At 33.0% G+C, this 15,356-nt stretch overlaps 1 protein-coding gene across 3 annotated transcripts; it reads left to right on the forward strand.

Annotated features, from left to right (window-relative positions):
* The first annotated feature begins 2,158 nt into the window (after positions 1 to 2,158).
* LOC116209495 (gibberellin 2-beta-dioxygenase 8) lies at positions 2,159 to 14,561 on the forward strand. Of its 3 annotated transcripts, none has more exons than XM_031543146.1 (5): positions 2,159 to 2,337; positions 2,638 to 2,726; positions 7,601 to 8,061; positions 12,870 to 13,197; positions 14,218 to 14,561. In XM_031543146.1, exons 2-5 carry the CDS (start codon positions 2,688 to 2,690, stop codon positions 14,446 to 14,448), a joined length of 1,059 nt encoding a protein of 352 aa, XP_031399006.1. In that variant the 5' UTR covers positions 2,159 to 2,337; positions 2,638 to 2,687; the 3' UTR covers positions 14,449 to 14,561. The 3 variants fall into 3 exon arrangements, with proteins under 3 accessions (XP_031399006.1, XP_031399008.1, XP_031399007.1); XM_031543148.1 differs by having other exon boundaries at positions 2,160 to 2,337; positions 7,605 to 8,061; XM_031543147.1 differs by having other exon boundaries at positions 2,161 to 2,333.
* The last annotated feature ends 795 nt before the right edge of the window (positions 14,562 to 15,356 follow it).

The raw sequence follows: 15,356 nt of genomic DNA on the forward strand, positions 1-15,356 counted from the left end.
ACGTATGTGCCGACATGGACTCAGAGGTTACAGCTCTGTCCTGTTGGGCCTCTGGTCCATGTACCCAATCATGTGCCCTGTTTCAGAGATTCATCAATCAATTCATTCATCAATTCGATTAATTTCAAAAAGTCTAAATTGAAGAGTCTTCAATTGGTGCATATTGCTCCAAGTCTCTCCTCTCCAACTCGAAGCATTTAAAGATTTTCATTTGGTCCTCCTTCTTCCAAGTCTCCCATTTTCTTATCTTTTTGCCACTTTACTGTCGTTTTCCACCTAACACTAACGTCATGGTTGGATAGAGTATTATAGGGGAGAGCTTTATGAAAGATCTAAAATAACTCATTTTTGACAATTAAAATATGAAAAGTTATAAATGATTAACTCTCCATAACTCATCAAAGACCTTATATTTTTATTCCCCAATTTAAGATATTATGAAGGGATAAATAGTCAAAAGTCATTATTAATCCTCTTTTTTCACAAAATTACAATATTGCCCTTTCTAACTAAAATTACCTTTGCTCGCTCATATATATGTACCTACCTATATATATATATATATATATATATTAGATATTATAAATCCTTTTATTTTGCCTATACACACATTTGTTATATATGTATATATTGTCTAAACTCTATTATATATTTTATTATATCTATTGTTCGCCACCTCTGTCTACCTTCATTCTCATATATATATATTTTGCCTATACACACACACACATATATATATATATATATATATATATATATTCACTATACATTTACACTACGCGGACATATATATACATATATACCTATATGTTTATATTGTAAATATTATAAAATCTATCTATCTTTGTTGGAGCATTATATGAAATGGGTATAATAGTAAAATAATATGTTTATATTATTTCACCCAATTCTTTCTTGATGCTATCCAAATATAAATTATGAAGGATTAAGAGAATTCCCTCATAAACCATCCCATCCCACTCCTCCATAACCCACCTCACCTCATCCCTCATCCCTCCATAACCCATCCCATCCCATTATCCAAACAAAATGTAAATGGAAAAGCAAAGTATTGCTCCTCATGCCTTCTCTCTCTATCGTAAGTGGAAATTTATTAAGTGAACTTACGATTAATATAGGTTGCCCACAATCATTTCTATATCTCTGGCCTCATATTAATTAACTTTGTTTTGCATCGCATATTGTTGAGTGTTAATACTAGAGATAGAATCCCATATGAGAAAATGGAAAAGAAATCCTTAGATTTATAAGAGATTAAATAACATAATTTATCGGCTTGAACTTTTGAGTTATTGCGATGGACTCGATTACTTATAAATTCAGTGAAAATTTTACATAATATCCTGACGAATACGCGTTTGTGTGGGGTCACGTCAAGCGAGCTCTAATTTCAAGGCAGCCAAAGTATATGACATGTTAGTAAGACTTTCCACACCTTATGGTTATAAGTTCTGAACATAGAAGTAAACGTCCGGTTCATAGTCAGTTCTTAAGGGTCGGATTCCATAACCTGTCAATTCGAATTTTTGGGTTAGAAATGGGTCCGATCACTTATAAACTCATTTAAAATTTTACACTTATAATCTTCAAGAACCAGTCGAAATAAAGATATCCAGATTGGCTAATTAAGATAGAAGGAGCATTTGGAAAAGGAATACACATATATCTGCATGTGTGTTCATAATGGCCAATTTGTTAGTTGTTTCCATGGAACTTTTCACATTCACATACTTGTGTACTCATAATGGTTAATTTGTTACTGAGTTCCATGAAAACTTTCATATTCACATAGTGATAAGCCCAATCAATTATGAACTGTAGACTGTTTCAGATAATTTTCATGTTATGGCTAAAAATTTCCTGATTGGATAACCTGCAGATGCGATAACTTTTCTTTGATATCCTTTTCGTAAGCGTGGTGCCTCTTAAACGCACATTCATTATCAACGCATCATCAATGATTAGGATTATATAACTAACCATGACAAATGATATGATTTATATAATTCGCGAGATCTTTTCCATCTTTCCACAAATATCTATCCTCAGGGCTCCTAGCCTGTCTTTCCCTCTATAGTGAGAGAATAGTTGCCAAGCAACTCGTGCTTCTTCTTCTATTTAAAGAAGCCAAAACTTCTCTAGCTAGGGCAAACATAATTAAGTCTCTCTCTCTCTCTCTCTCTCTTTCTCGCACTCTATCTTCTTCTTCTCCTCCTCCTCCTTGTCCTCCCCCTCCTCCTTCTCCTCCTCCTCTAAAAGATTGAGGGCGGAAAGCAACCAAACAAAAGAGTTGACATCTCCGTGCATTCCATGCAAGTAATTATCCTTGTTTCCGTCGTCTCGCTCATCTAATTTTGCTTTTATGGAAAAATTCACTATAAGAAAGGAGGTTCACGTCCTTGCATCAAATAAAGAAGTTCCGTGTTCGATATATATTTCTCATGCTCCTTATTTCTCATTTCTCTAGCTCCAAACTAGGTTTATGGGCCTCTCCTATTGCTAAAAAAAGTAACAATAATCTTATGAGAAGATAAGATAAGGTTGCATTTACTTGAAAATTTGAATACCACTGTAACCATGAAGCTTTTATTGAGCTGTGGATGTTTGCAAGTGCAGAGCTGACTGCGAACAATATAGCGTCATCTTATTACCACTGAGGAACCGCGATGGTGGAAACCACTAACTTGTTGGAGGCACTGAATCAGGTAAAGAGGAAGACGAGAAGTATATATATATATATATATATATAATCAAACTTTTTTTTTTTGAGAACTACAATATAGATGAACAGGAAGGTTTTTTATATTCAAACACGTCAACCTTCAGTATTGCACATATTAAAAAGATAATAATAAAGAAAACGAAGGGAATGTAGCACGGTGGAGGCACGTTATCCTACGAAACTAAATGATTTCAAATTTAGTTTTTGCCGATGGATTCTCTTGTATCACTTTTGTTTCATTTCTTCCGTCACTGTAGGAAGTCAATGAACCTCTTTTATAACAAAATAAATAAATAAATAAAGATAGTTGTAGTGTAATAACACTCACATCAATCACCAAGAGCATCTGCATTTAATTTAGTAAGTGGATTTCTCTATGCATATTATTCCCTAGTTCCATATATCTACTTCATAACTTCCTAACTTAATAATAATAATAATAATAATAATAAGGGGTTTTTACTTAAAATGACTCATGATTTGTCCGTTTTGTCAAATCTATCATATGTTTTTTTTTGTCAAATTTTTCATAATTTACTTTTTGCATCAAATCTATCCCGACGTTATTTTTTCCATCGACATCTAACGGTCGTGCTGACGTGGCACGTAGAGAGATAGTGGGCCACACTTGCCACGTGGCGCCACGTCAGCATGACCGTTAGATGTCGATGGAAAAGATAACGCCGTGATAGATTTGATGCAAAAAAGTAAACCATGTGATAGATTTGAAAAAAAAAAATATATGACAAATTTGACAAAACGGATAAACCATGAGCCATTTTAGGTAAATATCCCTAATAATAATAATATGCCTATCAAATTCTCATTAGTTAAACATATATAATAATATGATTATATAATTATAAGTCCGTCATAGCATGACCGTTTACGGAATTATCAAAAAATAAAACGTGTCCCTACTACCACATTAATATTATATTGACGTAGGGTCCTTAAAAAGTGCATAATTTTTTTTTATTTTTTGGGTTCGTCTAACATCAACCTTGTCACATAAATATATTTGATACTTTTAGTTCAAGTATTTAGTACTTTAGTTCAAATGTTTCATATTTTATACAGTCAATCACAAATAGTAAAAGAACTAAACACTTGAACTGAATAACTAAATAATTGAACTAAAGTACCAAATGTGTCACCCTAACGAGAGAAAATGCCTTATACGTAATAGATATAACATGTAGCATGTCAAAGCCAATAAGGATTCTTCGATTCCTAATATCACAAAAAAAAAGAACTGTTGACAAGATAGATTTTTTATTTGTCTATTGTTACAATATCATGTGAAATATCCGTAACACACAATATTTTCTCCTATCAAAGAGTGATGTAATTATAATTTTCCCTTTTTTTTAATTAGACTTACATTTTTCAGATGGTGGAAATATGAGTCTACTTTTTGTTTTTCTTCCTTCTAGAGAATTTTAGTCTTTTTTTTTTGGGGAAAATACTAGTCTGTTCATACTATATTATCCTGTATAGACAAATTAATATTTATTTGGTTGGCCATCTGTTTCCATACCTGTGTGTCTAAAGAGATGTTTACCATTAATCAATGATAGCATGATCTTTTTTCCATTGTGGTGACTTCATCACCAATTAGACGGTTTGAACTTCCATTAAGAGCACGTCGTCTATTACATTCACGGGCAAAGGAGTATATAAAGAACTAAATCACAACAAACAACGTGAGAAAGTTAAATGAAAGATGGAAACGTACATTTGCACTCTCGATCAGCCAATAGCAAACATTTTAAGAGTTTTTATATGACATGATTTGACCAATCTAATCATTTTGATAGGACACCGAGGGTTCTGAGACTTGAAATCTGTCTTATATATGGTCCCGGTGGTGGAAGATTTATTAATTTTTTGTGTTACAAGAAAAATTTATAGATCTATTACAATTAAATATTAAATGACTAATAAAAGAGTATATATAGTTTATCATAAATATCAAACTTAAAATTTCTTGCTTATGTGGCGTTGAGCTGTACTTCCTTTGATTAATTACTAAATGCCTTTATTGTTATTAGCATTTTAAGTTAACTATTTTAAGTATTATTTATTCCGCCAAAAAAACTATTTTAAGTATTTAATTATAATACAATAATTTGTCAGTTGGCCGTTAAATTCTAGCCTAACAACTAGCACCCAATGGAGGCCGACCAATATCGTCACAGCCTATCAATTCAGCGTCCTATCATTGCCATTTGCTTTTGTCAGATATGGTTTGACAATATCGGTTGGCTATTTTATTCATTTTTTTGTGCAAATTCTGAGTAAATATATCCTACTGGGTCACATGATGGATCTATTTAAAATGAATTAAATTGTTTTAAGATTTTTCTTTTTTTTATTCCCCGGTAGATTAAGACTTTTCTTTTTTGCTTTGTTATTGTTGAGGCAAGCTTTAAATCTCTTATAACAATTTTGTTGATCAATCCAAAGAGCGATATTTAATTGAAATATATAAATTTAAGTATTTTCATCCCTCAATAAATGAATAATTAAGTGAACATAATGAGGTAGGGTCCAACCTACCCAATACAAATATGTGACTCGGGAGGTCACCATCCACAAAAATTATGAATGTCATGTCAGGAAGAAAATTTAGATTTTATAAAATTATTTATTTTGCGACATTCTTTTTGGCCATATTTTATTAGTAGTTATTTTAACTAGATGGATGGCCCGCGCATGCTCAGACTAAAATTGTTGCGGTAATTAATAAATTTGTTGTTAATAAGTTATTTCATTATGACATCTATAAAAATAATTTTTGTTTATTCTTCAACTTACCTATTGCATTTTATGGATGCAATGACTCCTTCATTAGTTGAATAATCTCAGTACTCAACCATCATAAGCATATATCAATTCTTTCTAAAAAATTTATTTACATGATTGTAAATTTATTTCAAATTTGAATAATTCCAAAAATTCTGAATAGAATATATTTTATTTCATACTTCATATTTTATATATTACATTATTATATCTTCTCAAATAGTCCATCAGTTGTCTGAATAAAATGTTCGGCCCCTACTTGATATAAAATCATCTCACTCTCATTAATATACAATATAATTTAGTTATCTCAAGATGATGACGATTCTAATATCTTTATGTTTCCAAGGTTGATGAAAAACTTTCTTACTCAAATTTCCCTCCATGTCAGAGATCATAGCGGTAGCGCCAAAAAATGGGTTTTTTTTCTCCGGAACGCGATACTCCATTAAGTCCACAATAATCAAATTTAATTTATTATAAAATAATCATGAATATATTATTTATGACTTTTCATAAGTTTAAGTCTTTTCGGATTCTAGAGTAGAGGTGGCAGCATGATATCGTGTCAATTGTTACATTCTCATTGATGATGACATGAAAGGTCTCACAACTAGAGACATACTTAATCCTACATGGCACATTTTGGCCTCGTTATTCCGGTTTTTATTATTTTATATAAATAATTATAAAAGAAATATTACATAAAAAAGAATATATTATTATTAATATTATAATATATACATATATTCCCTCATATCATTTACTGAGTACCTTTTTAGAGTCTTCTTGAAGGCACATTAAATTTGCAAAATGTTGTTGGCCATAATATTTTGCATATATTTAAAAACATGGTATGCATGAAAAGAAGGTGCATATGCAATTGTGTATGCCCTCTCTTGTTAATCAAGAAATTTCATATTCGATACTCAGTGAAACTATTTGTATTCCTTTATTAATTAGTAGAATTTATATTTTATTGTACTAAATCCACGAGGTTCTCTCATAATCGAAAAAAATAGTTCTATGCTCATTTAAAACATCACACATTAGAAAATCGCATCATTAAAATCTTAATCAGTTGGACAAATAAGCAATGATTCCAATAATGATTGGTATTGGCCTATGGACTTGAAAGAGGACCGACAAATGATTTTCTTTCCAATAATTGATTGTTGACAAGGAAAAACATAATTGTGGTACATATATTACGACATTCACCCGACATGCAAATTCATTGAAATTATAAGCAATGCGTGTCAAGAGGACCTACTAAAGTAAATGATATCTTCCTAATCAAAAGACAAAAGGTAATATCTTTATTTTAATTGAATTGACATGTATATATATGACGCACTGTTTCCATTCAATAAATACATGATAAAGATATCTGAAATGGCTAAACTTGACCTAAATGCATGCACCCGCACATTTTTCTCTATAGTTCATCGTTTTCTCTTCTTGCTATCACCGACAAGTAGTGTCTTTTTTCTTCTATGCATTATGTGATCAACAAGCAAAGATTGTGGCCTTGAGAGGCATGAAAAAACCGAAGGTTATATAGATATCTTCAAAACTATTGGCAAGAGACAAACAAACAAAGACCCTTTTGTCTTTTTCTAGTCCAAAATGTGAGAGGATGAAAGATGCAATTTGCTTTCATCGACCGCGAAGAAAACAGAAGAAACTAAACAAAAGTTGAAAACGTTGGTTTCGGTTCAAACCCAACCCCTATATTAACTTATCCCAATCAAACAAATATTTATCGATAAACTGTGAAGAACTGGTCTTCAAAAAAGAGATATAATACAGTTACATCGCCCTTAATTTGATCTAAGACCAAAAAATTTCGAGTTCGTTGTTTCTTATAAGCGAAACTCTTTATCTACTATAGCACATTCCCTTCTAGATCCATGTTCCTAATTTATACTCGAAAAAGAAAACAAAAGAATTGCCTTGATTATTATTATTACTGTAATTAATATTTTTGCTTTATGTATAACACATATAGAACCTGAACTTCCTACCCGTATTCCTTTCATGTCGTAGCCAGTAGGCATGGATAGCTCGGACCCACCATTTTACGAGACATACAAGGCCCTGTTCGACAAGGCGGCCATCGAAGAGTCACGACCAACCAAGAGGGAGCAGGTGATGTTTGCCTCCTCCTTGGAGGAGTGCGAGCCTCCACTGATCGACCTGAGCCAACTAGACGAGTCGAGAGATTGCAAATCGGAGATAGCCCGGGCATCCCGAGAGTGGGGCTTCTTCCAAGTCGTGAACCACGGGATATCAAGGGAAATACTGGAGAGGATGAGGAGGGAACAGGTCAAGGTGTTTAGGCAGCCGTTCGAGAAGAAAATCAACGAGGTCAAGTTCTTGAACTTCTCGTCCGGAAGTTACCGGTGGGGCACCCCAGCAGCCACTTGCCTGAAGCAGCTGTCGTGGTCAGAAGCTTTTCATGTGCCGTTGGCTGATATCTCAGGCTCCGACGGGTGCGGCAGTCTCAGGTCAACTTCTCAAATTTTTCTTTTTTTATTACAAGAGAGGCTCACAAATCTTAAAAAAAAATGTTATATTTTTTTTATTGATTAGATCCCCGTAATTAATCACACACTTAATTTGCTTATTGTCTTGGTCTACAATATATAAATATTGAGGAAAATTATCATCGAAAAAAATTATTGAGGATAGACCTAAGCCGTAAGGAAATATATTTTACCAAGAATAATAGGAAATTATGAATTAAACTATTTTGCTGTTAACTAAACTGGTTTAATATACATCAGCCTCTTTTTGGTGATAACAGTAGGTGTCTCCATAATAACTATTGAAACTAATCATAGCTTTGGCATTATACATATATATATATATGTGTGTGTGTATGTAAACCAGCTAATTTAGTTTCTTATTTTATATATATACACATATATCTCCCATATATCAGTAATTCATCGTATACATCTTGTGAGTACAATGAGAGACTTCAATGCGCTAATGATCACCAGATAATGCTGAGTAAATTGGGTAACCAAAAAGTTTATAAAGTAAAAATATTTTTCCAATAATACATATATTTCCGATAAGATCACATATATCTTAAACCAATTAATTGAGCCCTAATCTCGCTGAGATGTCAATTTGCTTGTCACAAGATAATTCTAATCAGCAAGTTTTGTACCCGTACTCAGGATTTAATAAAACGCTCCTTGAAGGCTCAATTTATTTTTGCACTTGCATAGTTGGAGTAGTCATCTTTCCTCCGAGCATGCACATGATCATTACGTACTGACCCTTGAGTTGACAACCCCGAATGGTTAGTTGCTTCCTTTCTTTGAAGAGCTTTTTCGATCCGAAGTAGATTGTCCGGGAAATTTTCAAATAAACACAATCAACCGTAAGTGTAACAGAATCAACTGCACTTTGACCCTAATTGATTGTAATGTATTTACAATCGATTATCCTCATTTGAATATCTTTTCGGATGGTTTGTCCGGGACCGAATAATTTTTCCTTTTTGGGTGGAAGAAAGAAGATTTTGTTATTTGGTTAATTTTGCAATGAATGGACTGGGAGAGTTTTCTTCCCATCCACATGTTAATGTACTTTGCTACTGCATCGGAGATATTATATTTATTAAAACACCATGTGGAGAGGACATCTTGTGACAGAAATTCCGGACAGTTATATTAAATATGTGTTTTGTTACTTTTGGAAAATTGAACCCTATATAGTCAAATTTAAAAAAAAAAACTTTTCCTTTTCTTGGAAGGGGGCAAAATATTTCTTTTTTTTTGTTTTCTGGGTGGGTGGGACAAAATAATTCTTGCATAGTAGCCGGTGGAACAATTGGTAATACGAAATCAACTCTCACAGAAAACGTTAAACAGTCTTAACCAATAATATTTGTATCATTGATCCGGAGTGTAAGAAAAAATCTCGAAGACCAAAAGCCTGAAAGATCCGAATCTACCTGACTCTTATGATGTGTTTGGTTTTAGAGTTGAGTAGAGTTGAGTTTTGATTTTAATTGAATTGTAATGATTGTATTGTTGAATTATGAGAAAAAATATGAAAAAGTAATGAATAGTTGAGAGAATTTAGTATTAAAAATTGAATTGAGTATAATGAAGTTGTATATGGATTTATGTATAAGACTCACCTTTTTTACTTTTAAGAGTTGATTTTTGTTGTGTAGTAAGTAGTTTTAAAGTTAGAGTTAAAATCTTAAAATCTGATTGCGAAATCAAACAGAGTATTAAATTTTGATTTTTCTTCTCCATATATGGTTTTGGGGTGGTTTTGAAGACTAAAAATAATGAATTGAATAATAATGGCCTCAACTAGAAACAATAGGTGATACTTGAACCCACTAGAAACTTTATGACCTGTTTGAATTCCCAAACAAAAAATTTTAACTTTAACTTTAATTCAACACACTACATAACAAAAACACACATTTTCCAAGTAAAAAATTTGAACTTTAACTTTAACTCAACACATTACACAACAAAAATATACGTTTCCCAAGTCAAATTTATAATCACATCTCATTTGTCATTTTCTACAATCAAAATCAAAATCAAAATCAAAATCAAAATCAAAGTTACTCTAACTCTAAATCCAAACGCACAATTATACTCTCACTTAATATTCATAATTTCTATTTGTGTGTCATACTTAATTGCTTTCGACTTGGTGTCATTGCTCGTTAGAATTTTTAATCTCAATTAGAATGATGGATTTTTTTATCTATTGGATTGTTTTTAGGGAAAAGTACAAAAACTTCACTTGTGGCTAGGGGTAGTGACAAATTAGATCCCGTGTATTTTCAAGGGGCGATTAACACCTCGTGATTTACTTTGTGAGATATAAAGAACCTCATCGCTACTTTTTCTTCACCTTTGGTCCTTAACCTTTAACAATTTTTACTTTCTAGTCCTAAAATTTTTTCTTTGTCATTTTTATCCTCAACTTTCAAGAAATTCAATTTAGTCCAACTAAAGGGAGGGAGGGATTGGAGCCGCAAATAATCGGCCCCGATCCCACTCGATCCCACTCTCATGGTGGCTCAAGGTCTTGACCAATTTGAATGATGTGGCCAACAATCGGTAACCCCAACCCCACCCCCGTGGTCCACCGCACCTAAAGAGGAAGCTGACGACCATAGGGTTAGGGTTGGGGTCGTCAATTGGAGGTCTCAGCCCTTGAATTGGCCAAGACCTTAAGTGGAGTTCCCGGCCAATTCGGGTTGAGGTTGCCAATAGGCAACCCCGACCCTACTCCTGTGGTTCCCGGCGACCTCTGTGAGTGCCGACCACTAAGGGGGTGGGGTCGGGGTGGCCAATTGGCAGCCCCCGCCCCTTCATTCCTTCGGTAGGGATAAAGTGAAAAATTCTTGAAAGTTCGATATAAAAATGACAAAGAAAAAAAATCAAGATCATAAAGTAAAAAAATATTAAAGGTTGATGACCAAAAGTAAAGAAAAAAAAGTAGTGGTGAGGTTGTTTATGTCTCATGGAGTAAATCACATGGTGTTAATTATCCATTGAAAAAATACAATGTCCAATTTGTCTCAACCGCTAATCATAATGGAGATTTTTTTGTACCTTTCCCTTGTTTTTAACTAATTTTTTTTGGCCATTTTATTTATATTTAATGTGAATATTTAAATAATTGAATCGAAAGGTGTAAGTTGCCAAAAAAAGAAAATTCATTGTATCCGGAGCTCGAAAAAACCGCACCTAGAAAAATTGAAATGATGGATGGTCAGTTTTTCTTATCCCTAAATGATTTTAGGTTGGTTTTTTATGGTCAGTCAGAAAAAGAACGGGTCCGGAATTTTATTCAAAAAATGAACCTATCCTGCCATTTTGCTTCCTGCCATTGATAACTTTTATGATGATTATGTCAACAATTAATACTCATTCTCATGTGTTTACAATCTAATTGGTGCTTTTCACCATATCTAACGAAATAAGCTAAATTGAAGAACTTCCCGAACTCTTGGAAGATTATCCAATCATTCACATATATATGAAAACAAAGGACGAATTGAATTCTTACGCCGCCACACCATTAAAAATAAAAAACTTAAGTTCTCTCACGTTGCTACATTATCGATTTATATTAAGGAAATTATTATATTCTTATAAAGGAATAAAATATTCTCATATAAATTGTTTTAAATTTGATTAATTAATTATTTAATAATAGAATATATAAATTACATATATATAACTCAACGAAATATGTATAAGGGAAGAAAATATACAGTAGAATATATACATTGTATATTCATCGGCCAATATATAGATTATTCATAATGGAATATAGTATAATAACGGCATCACAATAATTTATGATATAAATTGTATAGATATTTTTTATTGCAATATTTAAAATTTACTTTTATTATATTTAGGCATCTCTCTTTAATTGATTATAAATATGTGTTTTATACTACTCGAGTTCTTTGACAAGTAACAAACAATAGTTTATCGAATGAATGTTGTTTCTCCTCTCTATTTTTTTTTTCTCTCCACTCCCTTTGTTTTATGTTTTTTTTTATGAATTGCCACATGCAGATTTTTTCATCTATAATTGAAGCTCTCCAAGTCCCAATCCAAAATTAAGTGGTGAGGGATTCGATGAATCCTATATATTCAAATATATACTTTCCAATTGTTTTCCTTTTTTAAAATAATATTTTAGATTATGTGATTGCAACATGAGTCATACAAGGTCGTGGAGGGGCGATCGGCCTATATTGGACTTATTTGTTGTTCCTTTGCCAGAATAAAAATAATGCTCTCCAACACAAGCTAAATTATGACAATGTTATATGATTATTATCAATATAATATTCAATATAATCATTTTAATTGAGAAAATTAAAAATATTTCCTAGGCAATAGGCTGTTTTTCATCTAGTTTTAGTTTAAAGCTGCAGGTGAATCTATCGGTCATTAGGTCACCTGATAAAAGTAACGTTTTACACCTCGCTTCCTAACGAAATTAATAAATCCTTTTATTTGGGTGAAATCAATAAATCCCATTTAATCTTTTTTCTTCTTCACCTTTTTCTTGAATTTCTGGTGATTCTTTTGCATTTGACGTACAAATGATAATGCATGCCTCCATACTGATTGTAAGTAGATGAGCCATGTTGAACATAATAATGAAAAGTAAACTAGTTAGCATCACACGCTAATGATTATTTTGTTATGTCTATATACTGTTTTGTATATATCTGCAAAAAGATAAAAAGGGGAAAGGAAGGTATAAAGATCTCATTTACGTTTATATATATATCCAGCTCGACCATGGAACAGTTTGCAGGGACTGTGTCCGATCTCGCGAACAAGTTGGCCGAGATCTTGGCGGAGGATTTGGGCCACAAATCGGACTACTTCAAGGAGAATTGCCTGGCAAACACTTGCTATCTCCGGATGAACCGGTACCCACCGTGTCCCATGTTCCCTAATTCCAATGTGTTCGGGCTGATGCCCCACACTGACAGCGACTTCCTCACGATCCTATACCAAGACGATGTCGGAGGGCTCCAGCTGGTCAGGGATGGCCAGTGGTTTGCCGTTAAACCCAACCCGGACGCCCTCATTGTCAACATAGGTGACTTATTCCAGGTAATTAATTAATTCTTACTAATTAAAGTTAGTGGTTATATTACTGATTTCCTAGTTAATATTAATTTAATTTTCATCAAATCTGTGTCCATCTCCTGCTGAATTATCATTCCAACTCTACAGCAAAACAATCTCCCTATATAACCAGCTAGCCTAGCATTGGTATATACTACGAGTAGGGATAACTTTAATCGTCCTAGGTAACGGTTCGAGACGAACCGTATGCAAAACAATCTCCCTAAGCTTTACATACGCAGAACGTATTTTCACCTTCAAAGTGCTCAAGTTCCTCCAATTCCTCTCACGTTATCTTCAATTGGTTCTATCTTAAAATCTGACAATGTGTAGTATTGAATTTCCATTGGACTTATACAGAGAATAGATCTATTTTCACTTAAAAGATTATACTGATAAATAGTTATACTTAAGTCTCATACAAACTTATTAGTTTCTCTTTATATTTTCTACGTGGGATATTTGAGATCCTCAACAAATCCTATCAAAGGGATGAGAAGCTCCTCAAAGTTGCATATAACGTCTAGGGATAAATTATGTAATATCTGTTTTTTTTTTATAAGAAAAATGGGGTCAGAGCCTGATAGAAAAAGAGGGGAAAAAAAATTAAAAAGAACAAAGACGGGGCATGCCTCTTGAGAAATGACTTGATTTGACAATATCTTATTCCAATTTGTATAATATTTGGCCTGTTGAGAAATGACTTGATTCGACACATTATTTATGGTCAAGAAATATCAACTAGCTAGAGACCTAGAGCTAGCTACTTTACACGCAATTATATTATGGGATGATTTTTTCTCTACCTTCTCTCCTCGAGGTAACGGAAGGACATTGTCTATCAACAATTCCTTACCGAGTTGCATGTCATTGAAACTCTAGTCTTATGATTAATGAAATAGACCCTGATGGCTGATATATCTTTCTTATCGATTGTGGATTAGACGTAAAATGTATGTTGATATATGTTGATATTATACAAGTGATTATGAATCTTTGTCGTAGGCATGGAGCAATGGTGTGTACAAGAGCGTGGAGCACAGGGTGGTGACAAACCCAAGAGTGGAGAGATTCTCCTCAGCCTATTTCTTGTGCCCTTTCCACGACACAGTGATTAAGAGCTGTGGGCAGCCCCCTGTGTATAGAAACTTCAGCTTTAGGGAATACCGACAACAAGTACAAGATGATGTACAAAAACTAGGTCAGAAGGTTGGCCTTCCCAGATTCCTCTTATGACCAGGTTAAATTAATTAATTCGGTTTAGTTTTCTTCGTACCTTCTGGATGTACACGTATCGATCGATATGTTTAATCCTAAGTGGCCATTTTGCCCTCTCTTTTTTCCCTCTCTATGGGCATCTCATCCTTCCAGCGGTCTAGTATTCTCATCAATTAGGGTTTTCTTTTCCTTTTCATTTTTCTGTTATAGACCAAAAAAAAAAAGAAAAAGAAATTGCTAGAGAAGGACTAGTTATAATGTCAGCTGGGGTTCTAATTTGGTTTTATTTATTTATTTATTTATCTGTTTCGTATTATTGATGGGTGGAAAATTCGTTATTTATATCCTACTGAGTTTCTTTTTTCTAACTCATTGGAAGTCTCAATCAAGTAAAAGTTGCAAAATAGCAAAGTAGAGAGCAGAGAATCTAATAGGAAAGCAAGTGCAAAGAACACATGTAAGAGTTGCGTTATATCCAAGTAATGAAATACAAGAATGACTACATTGACACTCGATTTACCTTGCTAGTGTGCGAAGTTATTCAATTCTATGAGAAAGTGATAGTATCGAATTTGAGCAAAGTGAAGAAAGAAAAGATGAATATTTTTTAATAAGATGGTGTTTGATAAATTAAGTGTTTAAAAATTAAGTAGTTAATTAGTTAAGAGATTAAATGTATAGGAGGTAATGAGGAATGAAATGATAAGAAAAGTTTTATGAGGAGTAAAGAGTATTAATAAGTGAAAAATAACTTATTTCACTAAAGCAAATTTTACAATGGAATGTTAAATTATGTTAAATGGTGGAACACTAAATTTTTTCTAGTCCTTTTAATATTAAAGACAACGTTTTGGCTCATAAATCTTTCAATGGCGTGACAAACTCATTGGGTCATATGTAAAGTAAAATAAATTAAAGGGTCGCTT

The sequence above is a fragment of the Punica granatum genome, chromosome 5 (genome assembly GCF_007655135.1).
Source record: "Punica granatum isolate Tunisia-2019 chromosome 5, ASM765513v2, whole genome shotgun sequence".
NCBI classification, from domain to species: domain Eukaryota; kingdom Viridiplantae; phylum Streptophyta; class Magnoliopsida; order Myrtales; family Lythraceae; genus Punica; species Punica granatum.